Genomic DNA, 17,704 nt, shown 5'->3' on the forward strand with positions numbered 1-17,704 from the left:
AGGTTACTACATGCATCTCAGCGAGTTGTGTACAATTGTTTTTTCCATTTATTTATGGGTACTATGGGCTTTATCAGGTCTTTATAGTACATTCCATGCTTAACTCAAAAGTAGACGTCACCATTTATTATTTAATAATTTCGACGACGTCTATTTTCCGTTAAAAATTGTTTATTATTATAAACAAAATTATTTTGATGGTAAATGATGAATAATAATATACATATACTTTAATTAGAGTTTTATCATCTTCACTATAGAATTTTCGACAGAGAAGAAAACCTTCAGACAAAAACAGGAAGTCTGCATATACAAAACTCACTTGACATACACCTTGTAAAACTTTTATGACTTGAGGGGCTTAAGCCAAAGCACCCTTATAAGTCAAACTGGCTATTGTATAACTTAACTCAGTTTACATATACCTAGTAAAACTTTACAGCTCCATTATGGCAACAATGGACAGTAATAATCCTTGCGGCTCGGGTCCATTATAAGGGTGGTTTGGCTTAAGCTGCTTAAGTCATAAAAGTTTTACAAGATGTATGTCAAATGAGTTTTACTCTACTAATAAAAACAAATTAATTTTAATTTTTAGTTTCAAAAATAAATCACAACAATTATTCTTATGTCGAATATTTTATTTAATGCAATGAAAACCCTTACCAATAGAAAGGCATTCTTCTGGTTTGGACAGTGTCAATTTTAAAAGGAACGTCTTTAGGAAATAAAGAATAAGCAGAAGAACAATTCGGGAGAAAAAGAAACGCTTCTGAAGGTAATTCTCTTCTAACATTTTAGAACAGATTTACGTAAGGTATTCGAAATCTCCAATATCGCCCTCATCTCTCCCGCACTTTTCGTTACTTTACTTACTTTTCACTTTTATTTCCTGAAGATGTCTCTTACGAAAATGGGTGACCCTTTTTAAACAAAAATGGTACTGCTCAGACCCGCAAATCGTTTTTCTGTTATTAAGTCGGTCGTGAAAGCCTTAAATTCCAAAACATTTGCTCTTCACTGTTGGTTTTATTTGTTATAATGATTATAAAGTTAATAATAATGATATTAAAAATGTTTTTCAATAAATTCAGAATGTATTTCGTATGCGCCATCTATTAATGTAGTGCTAAACTAAGCGGTGATAGGTGGAAATCGACCACTGTATTTCTACGCGGAACTCTATAATGTCTTGTCCGTCTGTCAAAATATCAAAATATGTCATTTAAATGTCACTAACGTCATGCAAGAAAAGAATGTTTGTTTTTGTAGCTTTGTGATCTACTCATATTTTTTGTACTTGATAACACTGCTGTTGTGATACGTTATCGGGCGATTCAAACCCTGGGTCGCACATTTAAATGGTCAAAGCAACTGTCACTTAAGAAGTCTCTGTTTAAATTAATGTTTGTGAAAGTGTGTAATTTTATTGTTGCCCCTGTGAAAACAACGTGACCATGACTGATCCAACTGACGTATAATCCAGTGTTAACAGTCAATTTCGAGATCTAATTAAAGCACGATTTAAAAAAATGGGCGACGTTTTAATGGAATGCATGGAAATTTTTTCGCAAGATGGGGTCCAGCTGAAGTCGGCTCAAGCCACCTATGTGAATTATTTGAATCTTGTGGGTACGTTGTACATAACAGAATATGCCAATTCCAACTGCAAAAGGTGTCTCGAGTGGAAACCAAACGATGTTACTGTGGATTCGGATGTGCAGGATCAGGAATGGGCAGTTGTCAATACCGTCCAAAAAAGATCAAGAACATTCAGCGAGAGTCAGCCCCCTGACGCTTCAACTAGACCTAAGTTTTTAAAAGTCAATTTTAATGATATCAAGAGTTTCAAGATTTCCAATAAAAACCGACAACTTACTATATTCGATGGAAAATCAGAAGTGACATGTTGTTTCATATTTCAACACGGAGATTGCGATTATTTACTATCCCTCATGCGAGGTTTACTGAAGACTGTATCTGCTAAAAGAGATAAACATCTGTATATTGTTATTCATGGGGATGACCCAGAGACAGCTCAGCTGGATAAATCTTTTGCTGAATTAAATATTTTTCAAGACAGCAGCCATCCATCATGGTGGAAACTAGTTAAAAATTTTCAAGAGAGGCCTTATGAAACCACGTTCGAAACATTTTCAAGGGTTACGGATTTTGGTAAGAAAAAAGTTGCAATTTACCACATTCATAATTTTATGTAACACACCTTTCCATAAATATAAAATATGTAGCAAATTGCTGCAATTTATAACTTTACTAAATGTGAAATCTAGACTTCAATAAAATTTAATGACACATGTATTGTGCAATGAGTAATGAATGACTCATAATCATAAACATCTGAATACCCATTATCTTTGTTTATATCTGACGTTTTCCTGGTGAAAGATTTTTCATTGATTATTTCACACCAAATTTTGTAGTTCAAGGCAAAACGTGTTTCCCCAAATTAAATTGTTTTTAATGGCTACCTTAATGTAGTTTTCACTACCCCATATTCTAAAATGATATTATATTTTTATGGCATATTTTATCTAAATAACATAAGAGATAAACTCGTTTTTTGACTGTACAGATTTTTTTGAGCATAGAGATGCCAATTCACGATTTAGATCGCATTTAGCAAATATGATGTTCTTATTAGTGAAAAATCATGTGACTACAACAAATTTAATATTTTTACTAATTTTTTTTTTCTAGAATTTTCGTATCTTACAATATTTTAAAATTGTACTACATAGTAATTTACTATATTTTTGTAAATTAATCAACATTTTTATATTTTGTCATTTTAAAGAAAAGTTGTTGTACTGCGCTTTCACAAAATATTACCAAAGCATAGGGTGCTTTTGCGGAACATTAAAGCAGTTGAAAATGAACTTTTTTCTTGGAATTAAGTGTTTGAAAATATTTCAGTGATGCAATTTAAAAAATTAAGGGTTGCCGTTATCAAACTATGGGTGGTATTATTGCCTTCAGTTTGACATGTCAACATAACCTTTAAATAATCAGTCTTTGACTAAACGATGTTGATGTGTTAGTTGTGCAGTAATACCACCTATACAACTGGTTTCACAGTCGACTCTAATTCATTTCATTTACAATGACATGGTATTCAAGAAATTTGTAGGAAGAAGTTGCTCTCTAAGGATGAACATACATCGCACAAATATTTTAAAATTCTCTTTTAAATTAAAATAAAACATGCAGGTATTTTAATAAAAAGCAAAAAAAGTAAGACACAGTGGATATTGATTTTTTTATAGTTATTGCTAAAAAACTGCAATTCAAAAATGTATACAGGTATGTGACTTAAGAGTATATTTTACTTACGATTTTTACTGACATTTTGCCCTAACCATGCGTTTCTCTGCATACACCATGAATATGTTTCTAAATAGGCGTAAGAAAAATATTAGTTACATCATGTGACCGAATACAATGTTAAATCTTAAGTAACAAACTCAATCCTTACAGTCATAAAAAGATACCAACATAAGGCAAAACGCCTTTTCCAATTTCATCCTTACGGTAGCACTAGATATATGTACTTGTTTGTCTATACAAAAATGTTCACGGGAATAGTTTTTATATTGAATTAGAAGCTTTCGTTTTGAAAACTGAAAAACCCATTTTTCTTTTTAAGATAAGAGTGTAACGTATTTTGTCGTCTAAAAAGCTGACACTGTGGAGAATATTATTGCCTACCCGGAAGTAATCTTTATTTTTTTGTTAAACTATCCATTTTAAGTTATTGTTGAAAAGCAAAACTTAAATAGCACATTTTTATAAATGTAGGCAACCCAACATCCTCGTCGTCAGTTATGCTTTTGATTTATTAGGGGGAATTCCACTATTGAGAGGTTAGATGGATTTTAATGTTCCTGCCGAGACAGTATGCAAATGAAGTGCAGTTTATGGAATAAAAAAAATATCATACTGTTTTTATAAAAGACGATCTTTTTGAGGTCAAATCAATTTGTCTAAAATCAAAAAATTGTGTTTTTTTCGTTTCTGTTTATTGTTTTGTTTACAAACAGTTTGTTATTTTGTAAAAGTTAGACAGACAGAAATTATTAAAATCCGAAAGGAACTGTTGTTAATTTTAAATAAAATGTAGTGTTAATTTTTTATAAAACTGTTTTATTACACTCTTTAAAAAAAAAACAGTAATTATGGCTGTTAAAATAGCAGTTTCGGATAAAACTTGTTATCCTGAAATTGGATTAATGTAATACACAATTTTACGATTCCACAACCTTCAGGTAAAAACTTAACAAGGTCCACCTCATTTACATACTTACTCGGCAGCGGCTTTAAAATAGAGGACTCCCCCTAAAAAATCAAAAGCATAACTGACAAAAGAGGATATTGAGTTGCTTACATTTACAAGAAAATACGCTATTTAAGTTTTGCTTTAATCATCAATTGCTAAAAGATGGATAATTTAACAAAAAAATTAAGATTACTCCTTGATAGGAAATAATATTTTCTCTACACTGTCAGTTTTTTAGGCTGTAAACTACGTTATAATTTTGTCTTAAAACGAAAAATCAATTTTTCGCTTTTTATTAAAAAAGAAAAAAACAGGAAACCGTCTAATTCAATATAAAAATTATTCCCGTGTACATTTTTGTGGTGCCAACAAGTACATATGTCGCTAAGTCTTTAAGAATGGAATTGAAAACGGCGTTTTGCCATATTTTGGCATCTTTTAATGACTGTTAAGAAGGAGCCCTACACCAAAAGGTAATTCCTTTGTTTTTGAATTGTCAAGAAGTTTTTTTTAATAGGATACGTGAGACAAAAATGCTTGAAATTTCAGTGCTCTTTTAGCTACTTGAAGGACTAAATGCTGAAGAAAATCATAAGTTGAAAAAATGTACACAAAAAGATTTTATTTGCACACATTTTTGGTACTTATTAAAAAAATTTGTCGCTGTAGATATAACACGTATCCAGGAGTACTAGAAGCAAAGTATCTCAATAAAGTTAATTAAATTAATAAGTTCACTTAAAAAATAGATTGAACTGAAAAGCTATTGCAACAGATGCCGGCCTCATTTGTTATTTATTTTTTATTTAGTGACTATTTTCAGAACTAAGCTCAACCAAATAACCTTTTCAAAATGGTACTTTAATAAATGTGTCGAATTTGATTTTTGAACCGTTTAACAAAAATTATTTTTTAAACGTTTAAAGTCTAGAAAACAACAAGTTTTCTTGAAAGTGCATCAAAATGACCGCTTTGAGAGAACAAGTTCAATATCATAAAAAAGGAAAAAGATATCCATTATTCAAATTATTAATTTTAATGAAATATTTTTAACGTTGTATTTTTACAATACAGCCTTTGCAGCTTCGGTGTTGTGCCCCACATGGTAAACTAGTGCAGATTCTGGCTTCAAACAATTTTTTAAAATCACTCAGATAAAGCTAGAAAAAACAATTTTCATGGCATTGCAGTAGCATATTTTTTCAGTGTATGTAGGTGAAATGCAAGGTTAACTTTTAAGCCAATTTTTTTTATTTTAAAGCCCCCGTTAATACTTAGTGGTAATCTTTGTCTGCCTTCCCTAAATTACCTTAATGAAATGTAGCAAAAGGTCGGGTCATTCTATTAAAGTAAAGTGGTGTAGTGTGCAGTTGCAATAACACATTATTGACGAGTCTGTAACGTAACCGTAACGTTGAGGCTTAAGTCTACGGTGAAAGATACGTAAAAAATACAGTTTTCATTCTGAAATATGTTCAAATTATTTTCTAAATTTAGTTAGCATTACAGAAATAAATATACAGGGTAAAGAGTCCTAAACACAACAAAAACTTTACGCCTAGAAGTAAACTCCGAAAACGAAAACGTACGTCATCGTGGAATATACTGAAGACTTGGCTTTTCAATGATTAGGGTGCCTGTAACCGTCATTGTATTATTAATTAATTGATTAATTATATTGATTGATCAAAAATGATACGAGCCCTAACAACTAAATATTGGGACACAGACAATTTCTCAAAAAAATCCGGTAGATATTTTTGATATCATTCAATTCGTTTGGACTAAATGCAAATTTTGCATGGGCATCTATTTTGGCAGAGAGTGAGGTATTTTGCAAATTAATAAATTTTCTTAGAGCGCAAAAATTGTCACCTAACTAAAAAATGTGCAATTTTTGCTGACATTTAAATGTTGGGACACCCGAGAAAATTTGCTAATAAGTATACCATCGAAATACAAACGTAGTAGCTGGTAAATGCTGCCATTATTATAGGGATCTTAAGCATTTCATGCTAGTGTTGGTTTTATTTAGAAAAAAATAGTTAGCGGCGGGCTAGTTTTAGTAAAAGTTCTGAAAATAATAATTTCTCGGTACTTCAAGGGAAAATCGCTAAGAAAAAGTGAAGATTTGTTCCAAATAGCTTAGTCGTCGATGGTAAATGTCGTAAAATATTACGCAGACAGAGGTACCATCGGAACAAAAGGTAAAATTCCCGGTAGGCCACCACTTGTGAAGCCGCGTGATCAACGACAACTGATGAAAATTTATAAAAGTGGACGACGGAGTACTTCAAGAGAAATTACTACTTGCTGGAATAGCAATAACCAACTAAATTTTTCAAGACAATATTGTCGCGAATGCCTACACAAATCAGGCCTTGGTTTTTACATTGTAAATCTTAAATAAAGCTATCTTTGATGGACTTTATTATTTATTTAAATTATTTTAGGCTAAAGTAAAACCACAATTAAAAACTGCCCACAAGAAAAATCGGTTAATATGACCAAAATAAAAGTTGGAGAAAAGTAATATATAACGCTGAGTCCAAATGTGATGTCTGGGTGAGATAATAGTCGAAAAAGAGCTATTGAAATAAAAAAGGAATTTTAATATGGATTATCTCAAACAAAGAGTCAAATTTGCAAGCGGAAAATGGTTTGGGGGTGCATGTCTATTAACGGAATTTAAAGACCAGTTAACAACGTTCATGGAAGGGAAATTACAAATTCAAACAAATATCGAGAGACATTGTAAAAAAATATTAACAACTACTGAAGCAATCTATCCTGTTGATATTTATATTTTTCAACAGGATGATGCTTCAAGTTACACACCTAAAACACTTATTACAAAGAATAATAATATAAATGTTTGCCCTGATCATCGAATGGCCCAGATTCTAATCTAGTAGAGACGGTATGGCGTGAAAAAAAAAAATATTTAGGAAATCATCCATTACAAGCGATTGTCAATCTTCAACGGGAAATTTAGCGAGTGTAGGATACGGTAACAACTCCTGTGTATTGTAGAAAATTAGTTGAAAGTATGATGGCAAGAATTCCTGCAGTTATTAAGGCAAAAGGAGATATGACCAGTTACTGAATTTGCTGTGTCACAAAATGTTACGTTGTTTTAGAGTTTTATATCACTGTTTGAGTTAGAAATCAGTTTTTGTTGTGCTGTAAACATTAACAGTTTTGCAAAACGAATTAATTTTAAAATTTTAATTATCTAAAATAAATTACATTTTTGTTAAAAAGTTTGGTGATTTTTTTATAAAAATTTTTTGGTGTCCCAATATTTAGTTGTTAGGGCTCATAGTAATAGACTCATCATCGATTTTTAATCTGTATCTCTTTGATAGACTGGTACTGATATAATGTAAAACAAAAAATGGTGAATATGAAGGAAGAAAATGCGCCCAATTGCTATGTGACGTTGCCCAATTGGTGTCAAGTTTATTGTTTTTACATGGTTCAGATCAAGGAAATAAACACGGGATGTTTTAAAAAAATTAAATTATTAGACAATTTGCAAAAAGCAATTGTGATATAATTCAGTTAGAAGTGATTCGTTACTGTAATTCAATTCCTTTTCAAGTAATGAGTAATTGTAACGAATTACTTTTCTGAGTAATTCAGTCTCTTTTACAATTACTTTCAACCCAAATTGTTTTGTTTTTCTCTACGAATGGTTTACCTGACCTGCTGGGATTATTATACCAGGTTCGTCTCCACCAAGAGAAGATTAATCCAGTAGGGATTAGTAGGGATGGGCAGATTCGGTCATCATTACGAAAGGATCGTTCATCGTTCGGTCCCTACGAAGACTCGGCCGTCAAATGTCGTTCATTTCGTTCATTTCGTTCACTTCGTTCTTAATCATTCAAGGCTCAGGGATTTATTGATGAATCATTCGGTCTTTCGGCTCTTCGGTCAATGGTCTAAGTTTCCCTTTTGCTTGAACCCGACCACTTTATCGGGAAGGTCATGCTCAGAACTATCGTATAGGTATTCGAAAAAAAAAAGCCCTGGCCCATTGCTGTCTTTTTTTTTCGAATACTGCATTGTGTGATACGTCAAATTAAATATCGTTTGAAATATACTATGATCTGATTCGAAAAATGAATGATTTAACGTTTACTTAGTTTTGTCTACGACATTTTTTTAATGCCCCCCATTTTTTTTAGAGATTCATATAAAGATTTTTTTCTGAATTCTTTGATGTATAAATAATAATTTAATATTTAAAGAAGTAACTTGATTTGTGGACGCAAATAATTGTGTTAATAAATACATCAATAGCCGTTTTGACACAAAAATTAAATTCGTTTTTATCACAACTTCCAAGCAACTTTTGAGTAAAATATGGCATGTGCTAAATCAATGAATTCAGAAAAAAAAACTAGAAGAACCACTAAACAATGTATACGGTGTATTAAAAAAGTTGAATGTCGTAGACAAAAACAAATGAACGTTAAATATTGTTAATTAATCAGGTCGTAGCTTATTTAAAACGCTCTGACGTCACACAATCCTGTATTCTAAAAAAATAACACGGCTACGGACATGGACTTTTTTTTTTCGAACGCGGTATAGACAAAAATGAAACAAAATCGTATTTGAAATATGATGTGCATTGTATTAAAAAAGTAAAATCTATATTAAACCTACAAAACAACAACAATAATTACCTATAAAATAAATTTAACTTAACTAATATAAAAACATAAAAAAGATAATAAACTATGACTAAAACCTACATGAACAAACGGAGAAAGTAAATAACTACAATTACCTATAAAATAAATAACTTAATTGACTAAAAAAACACAAACATTAAAATGCAGTCTAAAAACTTCTATTCTAAATTTTTCTGTAAAAAAAATTAACTCGGACAATTTCGACGACTTCAGCCGGGTCCTTTTTTCGTTAAATAAATGGCCCGCCGTCGAAAACACAAGTTCACACGGGACCGAAGCCGCCATTATACATAGTCTTCTGGTCATCAGTTCATATAAGTGTAGGTAAACCGCCCGTCGTTCGGCGGGTTCAAGTGGCGGGGAAGAAGTGGTTCTGCTAAATATTTGTCCACCTCAGTAATACTGACCACCGTGCGGTTGGTAGCGCCCGTTAACTATGAAAATAAGAATTTTTTATTAAAAAATATATATACGTAGCAGGTGGTTTGAATATTAAACAGATTATATGAAAAAAAAAAAAATATATATATATATGTACCTTCTTATTTTCCTCTTCAAATTCGAACCACAACGAGGAAGCGGTCGAAGTCGACGGAGTGGATTGTGCAGCAGATTTAGTAGATTCAGCAACCCCTGAACAACCATATTTGCTGCATCGTCTGTGACAATTGCGGAGATTTTGTTTGATATACCCCAATCAATAATTCGGTACATGTCAAAACGGACGAGTTAATTATTAATAAATCTGCATTTTGCAGCAGATAGTGTGGTGTTAGAGCTAAATAAGAAGTGTTATTTAACGACGTCCACCCGTCAGTAGACAAACAAACTGCTGAAGCTAGATTCGGTTTTTGATGGACCCGAGTTTCAATTTGATGAAATGTCTTTCTAGAAGACAACTGATAAGAAGGATTTAACATGGCCACGAATTTTTTAAATTCTGGTTCCTCAACAATTTTAAATGGATGAAATCCCTTACTGATTATTCTTACCAGCTGCTCATCAAAAAGACGGCTCTTTCTTAACGGTAATGGCTTCACTACTTCAATAAAATTTGTAATTGAAGTCTGTCCCTGGACTTTACCACCAGATGATGAGCAGGGAGTTAAAATCTAAAACGAGTTTAGCACATAATTTGTTAAGAAACCAGGTAACCATAATATACATATACGTTTCATCATTTTTAGGGTGAGCTGAAGCATATTCCAACGTAGGGAAATGCATATAAACTTCTGCCTAAGTTTTCCATAACCATTCTTCCATTTTCAATGTTTTCCGGAATTCTTTTGGATTTTGGCTTGCCATTTCATTTTCTTTTTTCTAAACCTTCGGTTTCTGGAAACCAAGATACACAGCGTTTCAGGACAATGGAGTATTGTGTATAGTCCACAATTAAGAAACTGTTCACAAAATTCATCCCAAGTGTCTTCAACAGAAAACTGCCGGCTTAACCAAATAGACTTTAAATGCCAACGAAAACGCCATTTTTCAAACAGTAGAACGAAATATCTGAAAAGAAGTAATTCTTAATTTTTACAATTAACAAATTTAATTGGCTATGTGAACATTTTTTAAGTAACATTCATAAAGTTGAATTGGTAACAAAAATTAAGCATTAAACCTCCAGTAAATATTTTATATGAAAGCATTAATAAATTAGCAAATATACCTATTGCAATTTCATTTTTTTTTTTAATTCATATCCACAACGTCGGATTCCTAAAAAAGTCATTGTTTTAGACACGATATAAAGTAATACGGCTACACTTCAGGGATGATTCGATTAATCGATATTGATCACCCAATATTACTTTTTTTTTAATGCATAAATCCAAATTATTTTCTTGGCTCAGTTTTAGAACTTGTAGTTTAACCTTTACAAAACTACTAGTTTGATAAAAGTATTTACCAGAAATTGTGAACGATTTAAGAGTTACACTGATCTGTCAATTTCTTTTGTGGATTGTGAAATATAAACGTTTTAGTAACATCAGACGCTGGTAAAGGTTAGGGTTTGCGGTGTATTGAGCTAAATAAAGACTTTAATTATAGCACATTCATCAGTCTATATTGTGCGTTTATGAGATCGAGGCTTAAATATGCTAGTGTTGTATGGAGAGCAACCGGCAACTGAGTATTAAGTAGATTCTATTGAGAACATTCAATGGCGTTTTTTAAAATAATTAATACTTTGAGCAGATGGCACATTTTTGCCTTTTGATGTAAAGTTTACAATAGCGATGAGTAACCAATTACAGGGTTGATGTCCCCACTTTATTTAAACAAGTGTGTCAGGTTAGAGTAATCTGTTTACGGCACAAAAGTAATGTACAGAAATCAAGGGAAAATTTCTGAACATTTTCACCAGTGTTTATAACGTAGCGTCGCAAGTAATTTAATTCATAATAACCGAAAGCTTAGCAAACTAATATTTAGTAACAAACTTATTATTGATTATTATTATCCATACATAGTATTAAACAAAGTCTCTGTCTGTCTGTCTATCTGTCTGAACGCGATAATCTCAACAACGAACTATGACAATAATTGTCGAGTAAGTCGGAAAAATCATGCCATGTGAAAACTTGACTGGCATGGGCTACGTAAACCGTTGGAATATCGAAGATTGCATATTTGTTTTGTTTCATTTATCATCTCATTTAAGACGTTGATTTGAATTAAATCAAATTTGTTGTGATAATTATTGTTGGATCAATTTTAAGTTCCATTACCAATCTCTTTTATAAAATGTTCTTGGAGTGTTATGTTACCATATACGTTGCTCCTACATAATAAATAATTTACTACTTAGAAAATATAAAGATAAATAAGTAAATATTTAAATGGATAAATCGTCATCCAATATCTCCGTAACGAAAAAATATTAAAATGAAGTAATACGATACAAAAGTCTCTATATTATTTTGAGTAAAATTATTTTTACTTAAAACACTCGTGAATTTCATTTACAAACTTTGTCATTTAAAAGTAATCTATAATATAATTTTATATAATTTTATTATTAACTTTCTTTTCTAATGATTCACTACTTTTACACTATCAAAATACATCGGTGAATCAACTCTTTGGTCGGAAATACCACATGCGAATATGACCAGCAACATCATATCATAAGTTAAAACCAACAAAGAACTTAATTAAATCATTTTCAAAATGTTTGCTGCAACTATATAGAAGAGCCTTGATTTAATTTTTTCCCATCCCGAGCCAGTAAACTAGGGCAGTATTGTAATAAGGTCCATCCGACGATTGGACAGTTTTTGTAATAAAACAGCTATATGTTATTTTTTCTTTATGATGATCTTTTCCTCTTTTATAATTAGATTCTCTTGTACCTACGACGTAGTAAAACGAAAAAAAAAATTACAGCGATTATGTACAAACTATTTCCGGCGCGACTTGTCTGGCTCTTCTCGGTTCCACTGAATTCAGCTCTCGTTGTTTGGATTACATTCGACTGAATAATTGTTCCCGACGTTGCCCTCTATTTAAATTCCGGCATTTCTCTAGATGGATCGCGAACGCCGCTTCTAGGTTTTTTCTAGACCCCGCAATCGAGACTTCCGGTGGCCGGCTCCAGACTTGTCTTTATTGCGAACACCCCGTTCGCCTTCGATGAGTCATCACAGGCGTACGACCAGGAGTCGTACCGGGGCGGCGTATGGGTTTATTTCGTAACAATACATTCAAAATTTTTTACGTTGCTTAAAGTTATTCCAAATTTGCTACAAATATCGTTTATAAATACGTGTCAGTGTAAGGTAATTGAGTCTAACTCTGAGTTAATTAGTTGTCTGTAAAAATTTATCATATTTTTATAGACAATAAAATAACTTTTAAACATCAGTTTACAGAAGCCCTGATCAAAGAGACATCGATGACGATCAAAGAGAACTACTGCATCGAAGTCTTACAGAATACGCCAGCACACATTGTCAAGGTGACTACGAAGTAATAGCCAAAGTTCCTGAACTTCCCGAACGGAAGGACTACCCAAGAGGTCGCCCCTTAAGTACAGAACAATGGAAAAATCTCCAAAACCACGAGGGCAAATTAGAAGACGTAGACCAAATAAAATTAATGATATTCCGAGGGGTGAGTTATTTTGAGTCTCGTGAAAATAAACTAACTTCTGCATTAAGGGAGTCGCGCCAAATTTACGTTACGAAGTATGGAAATACCTTCTGGATTACTTTCCTTGGGACAGTACTCAAGTGGAACGACAAAAGTTGCTCTGCGAGAAAAACGACGAATATTACAATATGAAACTGCAGTGGAAACGTATGACCAGAGTACAAGAAGATAATTTTTCGGATTTTAGAGAACGGAAAAATTTGATAGAGAAAGATGTAAATAGAACAGATAGAACATTGGATTTCTATGCTGGAGACAATAATCCCAATCTACAGTTACTTTATGATATTCTTATGACATACGTGATGTACAATTTTGATTTGGGTTATGTGCAAGGTATGAGCGATCTTTTGTCGCCGATTTTACACCTTCTCAAAAACGAGGTGGATGCGTTTTGGTGTTTTGTAGGATTTATGAATAAGATTGTAAGTACTTTATAATCGTTATAAATTATACTTAAATAAATAATATTGTTTTTGATCTTCCAGAACAGTAATTTTGACATAGATCAAGCGGGAATGAAAGAACAACTACAAAATCTTCACACTATACTAGGTTTTATTGAGCCGCAACTAGTGAACTACTTAGACAAACATGACTCTGGCAACATGTTCTTTTGTTTTCGATGGTTGCTCGTTTGGTTTAAAAGAGAGCTAAGCTTTGAAGATGTAATGAGATTATGGGAAGTGTTATGGTCTGGACTACCTTGTGATAATTTTCATTTACTCGTTTGCGTTGCGATATTAGAAACAGAGAAGCAAGCACTTATGGAAAATAATTACGGTTTTACGGAAATATTGAAGGTAAGTTTGTTGCTTAAAATATTAATGTGGTGATTCATTTGTTTGCATCTTTTTAGCATATAAATGACTTGTGTGGAAAACTTGACGTTCCAGCTATATTAGTGAAAGCTGAAGGAATATTTCATCAAATAAAAGAAGCCGAACATTTAACAGATAATATTAGAGTTATTTTGGGTTTACCACTCGTAGGCACGCAACCATCGACTGAAGAGGTTATCAGTATCAGTCCAGATAGTCCTGATGAAGATCCTTATGAACAAGTTTATAACACTATGCAACATATTATCACATAATATTAGCATAAAATGCTTTATTAGGTTTTAGGTATTTATACTTTTTTAGAACTTCTAGTTGCGTGCGTTTTTAGTGTTTTAATATTATTATTAAGGCGATGCAATTTTGTATTATCAAGCGAATGTCTTGACATGTCTTGACAAATTTGTTTAAAGCATGAATATTAATTATGTAAACTATTAATTTATGTACAAACGTTGTATGTTTAGTGTTGATTGTGTGGTATATTTTATGAAGTGGTACAATAATAGTCATGAAATTTTATTGCCTTTAAAAATTCTGTGGCAGCATGTATTATCTACGTTGTAACTTTATGGCAAATAGATATTTTTTACTATAACATCCAATTTTTAACACCCATTGATCCTTAAAAAATCAATCGTTACAGGGAGCACACAAAAAAAATAACAGAAAGAATTGTAGGTGATTTACTGACCATACTAATAAATACCAATATTTTAACAGTACCTATTAGTAAAAAATAAATTTTGTGCTACATCTTTCTACGTTTTATTTTGAATGCCCCACACTTGAAGCTTGTAAGTTGATAATAGTAATTTACATAATAAGTAACGTTATTAGGGTTTTCAAATTAATTCCCAAGTGATAACGTTAGGTGTTTCGTAATTATGATTTATTTTATCCTAAAACTCCAAAAGATGCATACATTGATACTTTTGCATTTATAAAATGGTTCGTTGGGTAAATTATAAATATTGACCTTGGGTAGAGCATAATACGGAGAGATTTCCTTTGAGTGTGAGTGAAATAAACTTACAGCAAAATTTGCGTACAGTCATACAGTCAAACATAGCTACATAAGATGCAACTTGGTCAATGACCGCGTCACACCGAAGATCAACGATATCCACATAACTCTGGATAATGGATTAGTGGATATTGTGCTTAAAATATTGCTTTAAAAAATTCCTATTTCCACTTTTTTGTCTAGCCCTTTCGTCAACAATTTGCAAGCTCATATAGAAGGAAACGCCCATCCGGAACGCCTACAATTTTGTAAATTACACAGTGCAGTCATATTTCGGTTTTTGAAAACATTTAAGCGTGTCTCCAGATTTATTTTGACCATTTTTCTAACCGATAGAATGGTAAAGAACACGAATTTTTCCAGTGGGTGTTGTACATGATGTTGACCATTTTTCCAGACTGAAAAATGTTGCTTGAAATTTTGAAACAAAGCGTGCTGAAGTACCTCAATCATGAGATACGTTGCCGGTAGATAAAAAAAGAAAAACAACTCGATTACAATTCCAAAAACGTAGATGCAAGATTTTGCAATTTCGGCCAAATTTGAGGTAAGAACTTTGTTATTTTTTCGACATTTAAAAATTAAGAGAAACTTCGATATCAATCTTGCCTTTTCGATACGAAGAACAGATCAAAACTAGTGTAAAATACACCAATAATGCCAATCGAATTACTCGTAACTTCCTGCAAAAAACTATAACCCGAAAATTTGTTACTCGTTCAAAAAATTGTGATAGTTGACACACTTTTTCAATTTATTAGGACCAATCTCTTCACAGTCTTCGTTAATTTAATCCCATAATTACTCGACTTTAGATTTTTAATTGTAACGCCACCAGCATGGCCATCACACAAACAAACATGGGTATCAAAAGAACCAACAGTAAAACCAGAAAACGAAAAAAACAAATTATTAAGAACCATGAAAACGAAGCCTGGAGAAAACAGGAATGTAGCCATTTGTAGTCAAAGCGTCGTTAAAACTGGGCCAAATCGCGAAAATTAAAATCACCAAAGTAACAGAAAACAAAAATGAACGCAAAACTAAAGTCAAAATTTTCAACTAAGTAGTTATTAATTTCCTGAAATTGTTGAGAAAACCAGAACTTTCCCGTTGTTTTTAGTAAATTTTTGAGATTGCGCCGCACCAGCGCCAAAGTAACGAATTTTGGCAACACCTGAAACGATGAAACGAAGCTCTAGTTTTGAGTATTTTCGCAAAATACTCACACTAACTAGAGTGAAAGTCGACTTGAAAGTGCCAGAAATGAGTCCCATGGTGATTTTTTCGTACCAAAAACAGTAAAAATATGGAGGAAATAAGAAAAATGACGACTTGAATTTTGGGTGTCTTTTCGTTTGGATGTAACCACACTCCACAGTGCAGTACACTGAAAAACATCAAGCTTAGTTTTGTGGTTTTGCTGGTCCATACTCAACCATAACGTAACCTAGCTCCAGTTTCTACTTATACTCAAATTAATTACCTACTAATCGATCAACCGTTTTTTGAAAAACAAAATAAGTATGAAAATAAATAATAGTACGGTTATTCGGAGTAGAGCAATATTCTAAAGCAACTTAAGGATATTATTTTCATGGATTTAAGCCTCTTTAATACCATGAACTTAATCTGTCAATCAACTAAAACCACAAAACCTTTTTTCTTGAAAATTTCTATATCTGACGTGTGAGATTTGTGTGTGTTGATATTTGATTTCTTATAAATCGTTACTCTCTTTTTCTGCTTTTTTACTTCTCGAGCGTAAGCTAAGGAAGTATAGTAATCGAGTCCATCAGCCGAATTGCCACTTTCATATTTTCTCGACGTGTCATGGCCTCAAGAGTACGAAAAAAGTGGTCTCCCGTTTCCGTCTATCTGTTTGTCTGGTGTCTGTAACCCCTTTTATTAAACAAGTATTCTCCGAACCTACTGGACCGATTGTTGTCAAATTTTGTATGTATATTGCCATCAAAACAGCGTCCATTGCCTTCGCGAATACTGAGACCGAGAGTTGCCCGTGAAAATCAACCGTCCATCTTAGCCCCCAAACCCATTTTCTTGGATTTGATGGAACGTGACTCGAACCTGAATGTGGTCCCAAACTTAACATTGGACCAAAATTTAGAAAACGAATAGAATTACGCCCCGTTCGAGTTAATGTGTCGCCAAGTCCAAAACTCGCCCATTCTCATCTCAGATGAAGGGTTTTGCTCTCGCAGCAGAACTTCTTCACTACCATCTCTAGGTGTGGAAAAAACTAGAAGAAAGGAAACACGAAAACAGTTTGTGGATAAAGGCCAGAGAAAATGGTTGAAGGGTATTGTTAAATTGTACAGTTAGTTGTAGGGAAATAGATTAAGATTTTACCATATAGTTAGCTTGGATTTTTATAAGCAATAAACTTATTTTTAAAATTATGCTTTTTTTCTTTCTGAAACTGTCATTTGGAAGAGTAGAAAAATCGAAAAGGTAAATCTGCAGTGAACGTAGAACTCCAAGTAAAATTGTTTAGAAGCAACTTCGGACACTGCTCCCAATTTTGTTGGCCGAAGGTGATTTGTGGCTGCTGCGGCTGCTTTTGCAACGTCGAGCGAGGTGCATTGGTAATATACAACTCACTCACACTAAATAATTCAGTCGCAAATATTTCTCTTTTAATAAGTAGTAACAGTATCCAGAT

At 32.6% G+C, this 17,704-nt stretch overlaps 1 protein-coding gene across 1 annotated transcript; it reads left to right on the forward strand.

Moving 5' to 3' along the window:
- Positions 1-1,222: 1,222 nt before the first annotated feature.
- On the forward strand, positions 1,223-14,580 carry LOC135130811 (TBC1 domain family member 15). Its single transcript, XM_064058236.1, has 5 exons — positions 1,223-2,175; positions 12,869-13,116; positions 13,164-13,580; positions 13,644-13,958; positions 14,015-14,580. The coding sequence occupies exons 1-5, from the start codon at positions 1,533-1,535 to the stop codon at positions 14,249-14,251; spliced, it is 1,860 nt and encodes a 619-aa protein (XP_063914306.1). The 5' UTR covers positions 1,223-1,532; the 3' UTR covers positions 14,252-14,580.
- Positions 14,581-17,704: the final 3,124 nt, after the last annotated feature.

This window comes from Zophobas morio, unplaced genomic scaffold (genome assembly GCF_036711695.1).
Source record: "Zophobas morio isolate AGI-343-1 ecotype UQ-CSIRO unplaced genomic scaffold, CSIRO_AGI_Zmor_V1 ptg000002l, whole genome shotgun sequence".
Taxonomy (NCBI): domain Eukaryota; kingdom Metazoa; phylum Arthropoda; class Insecta; order Coleoptera; family Tenebrionidae; genus Zophobas; species Zophobas morio.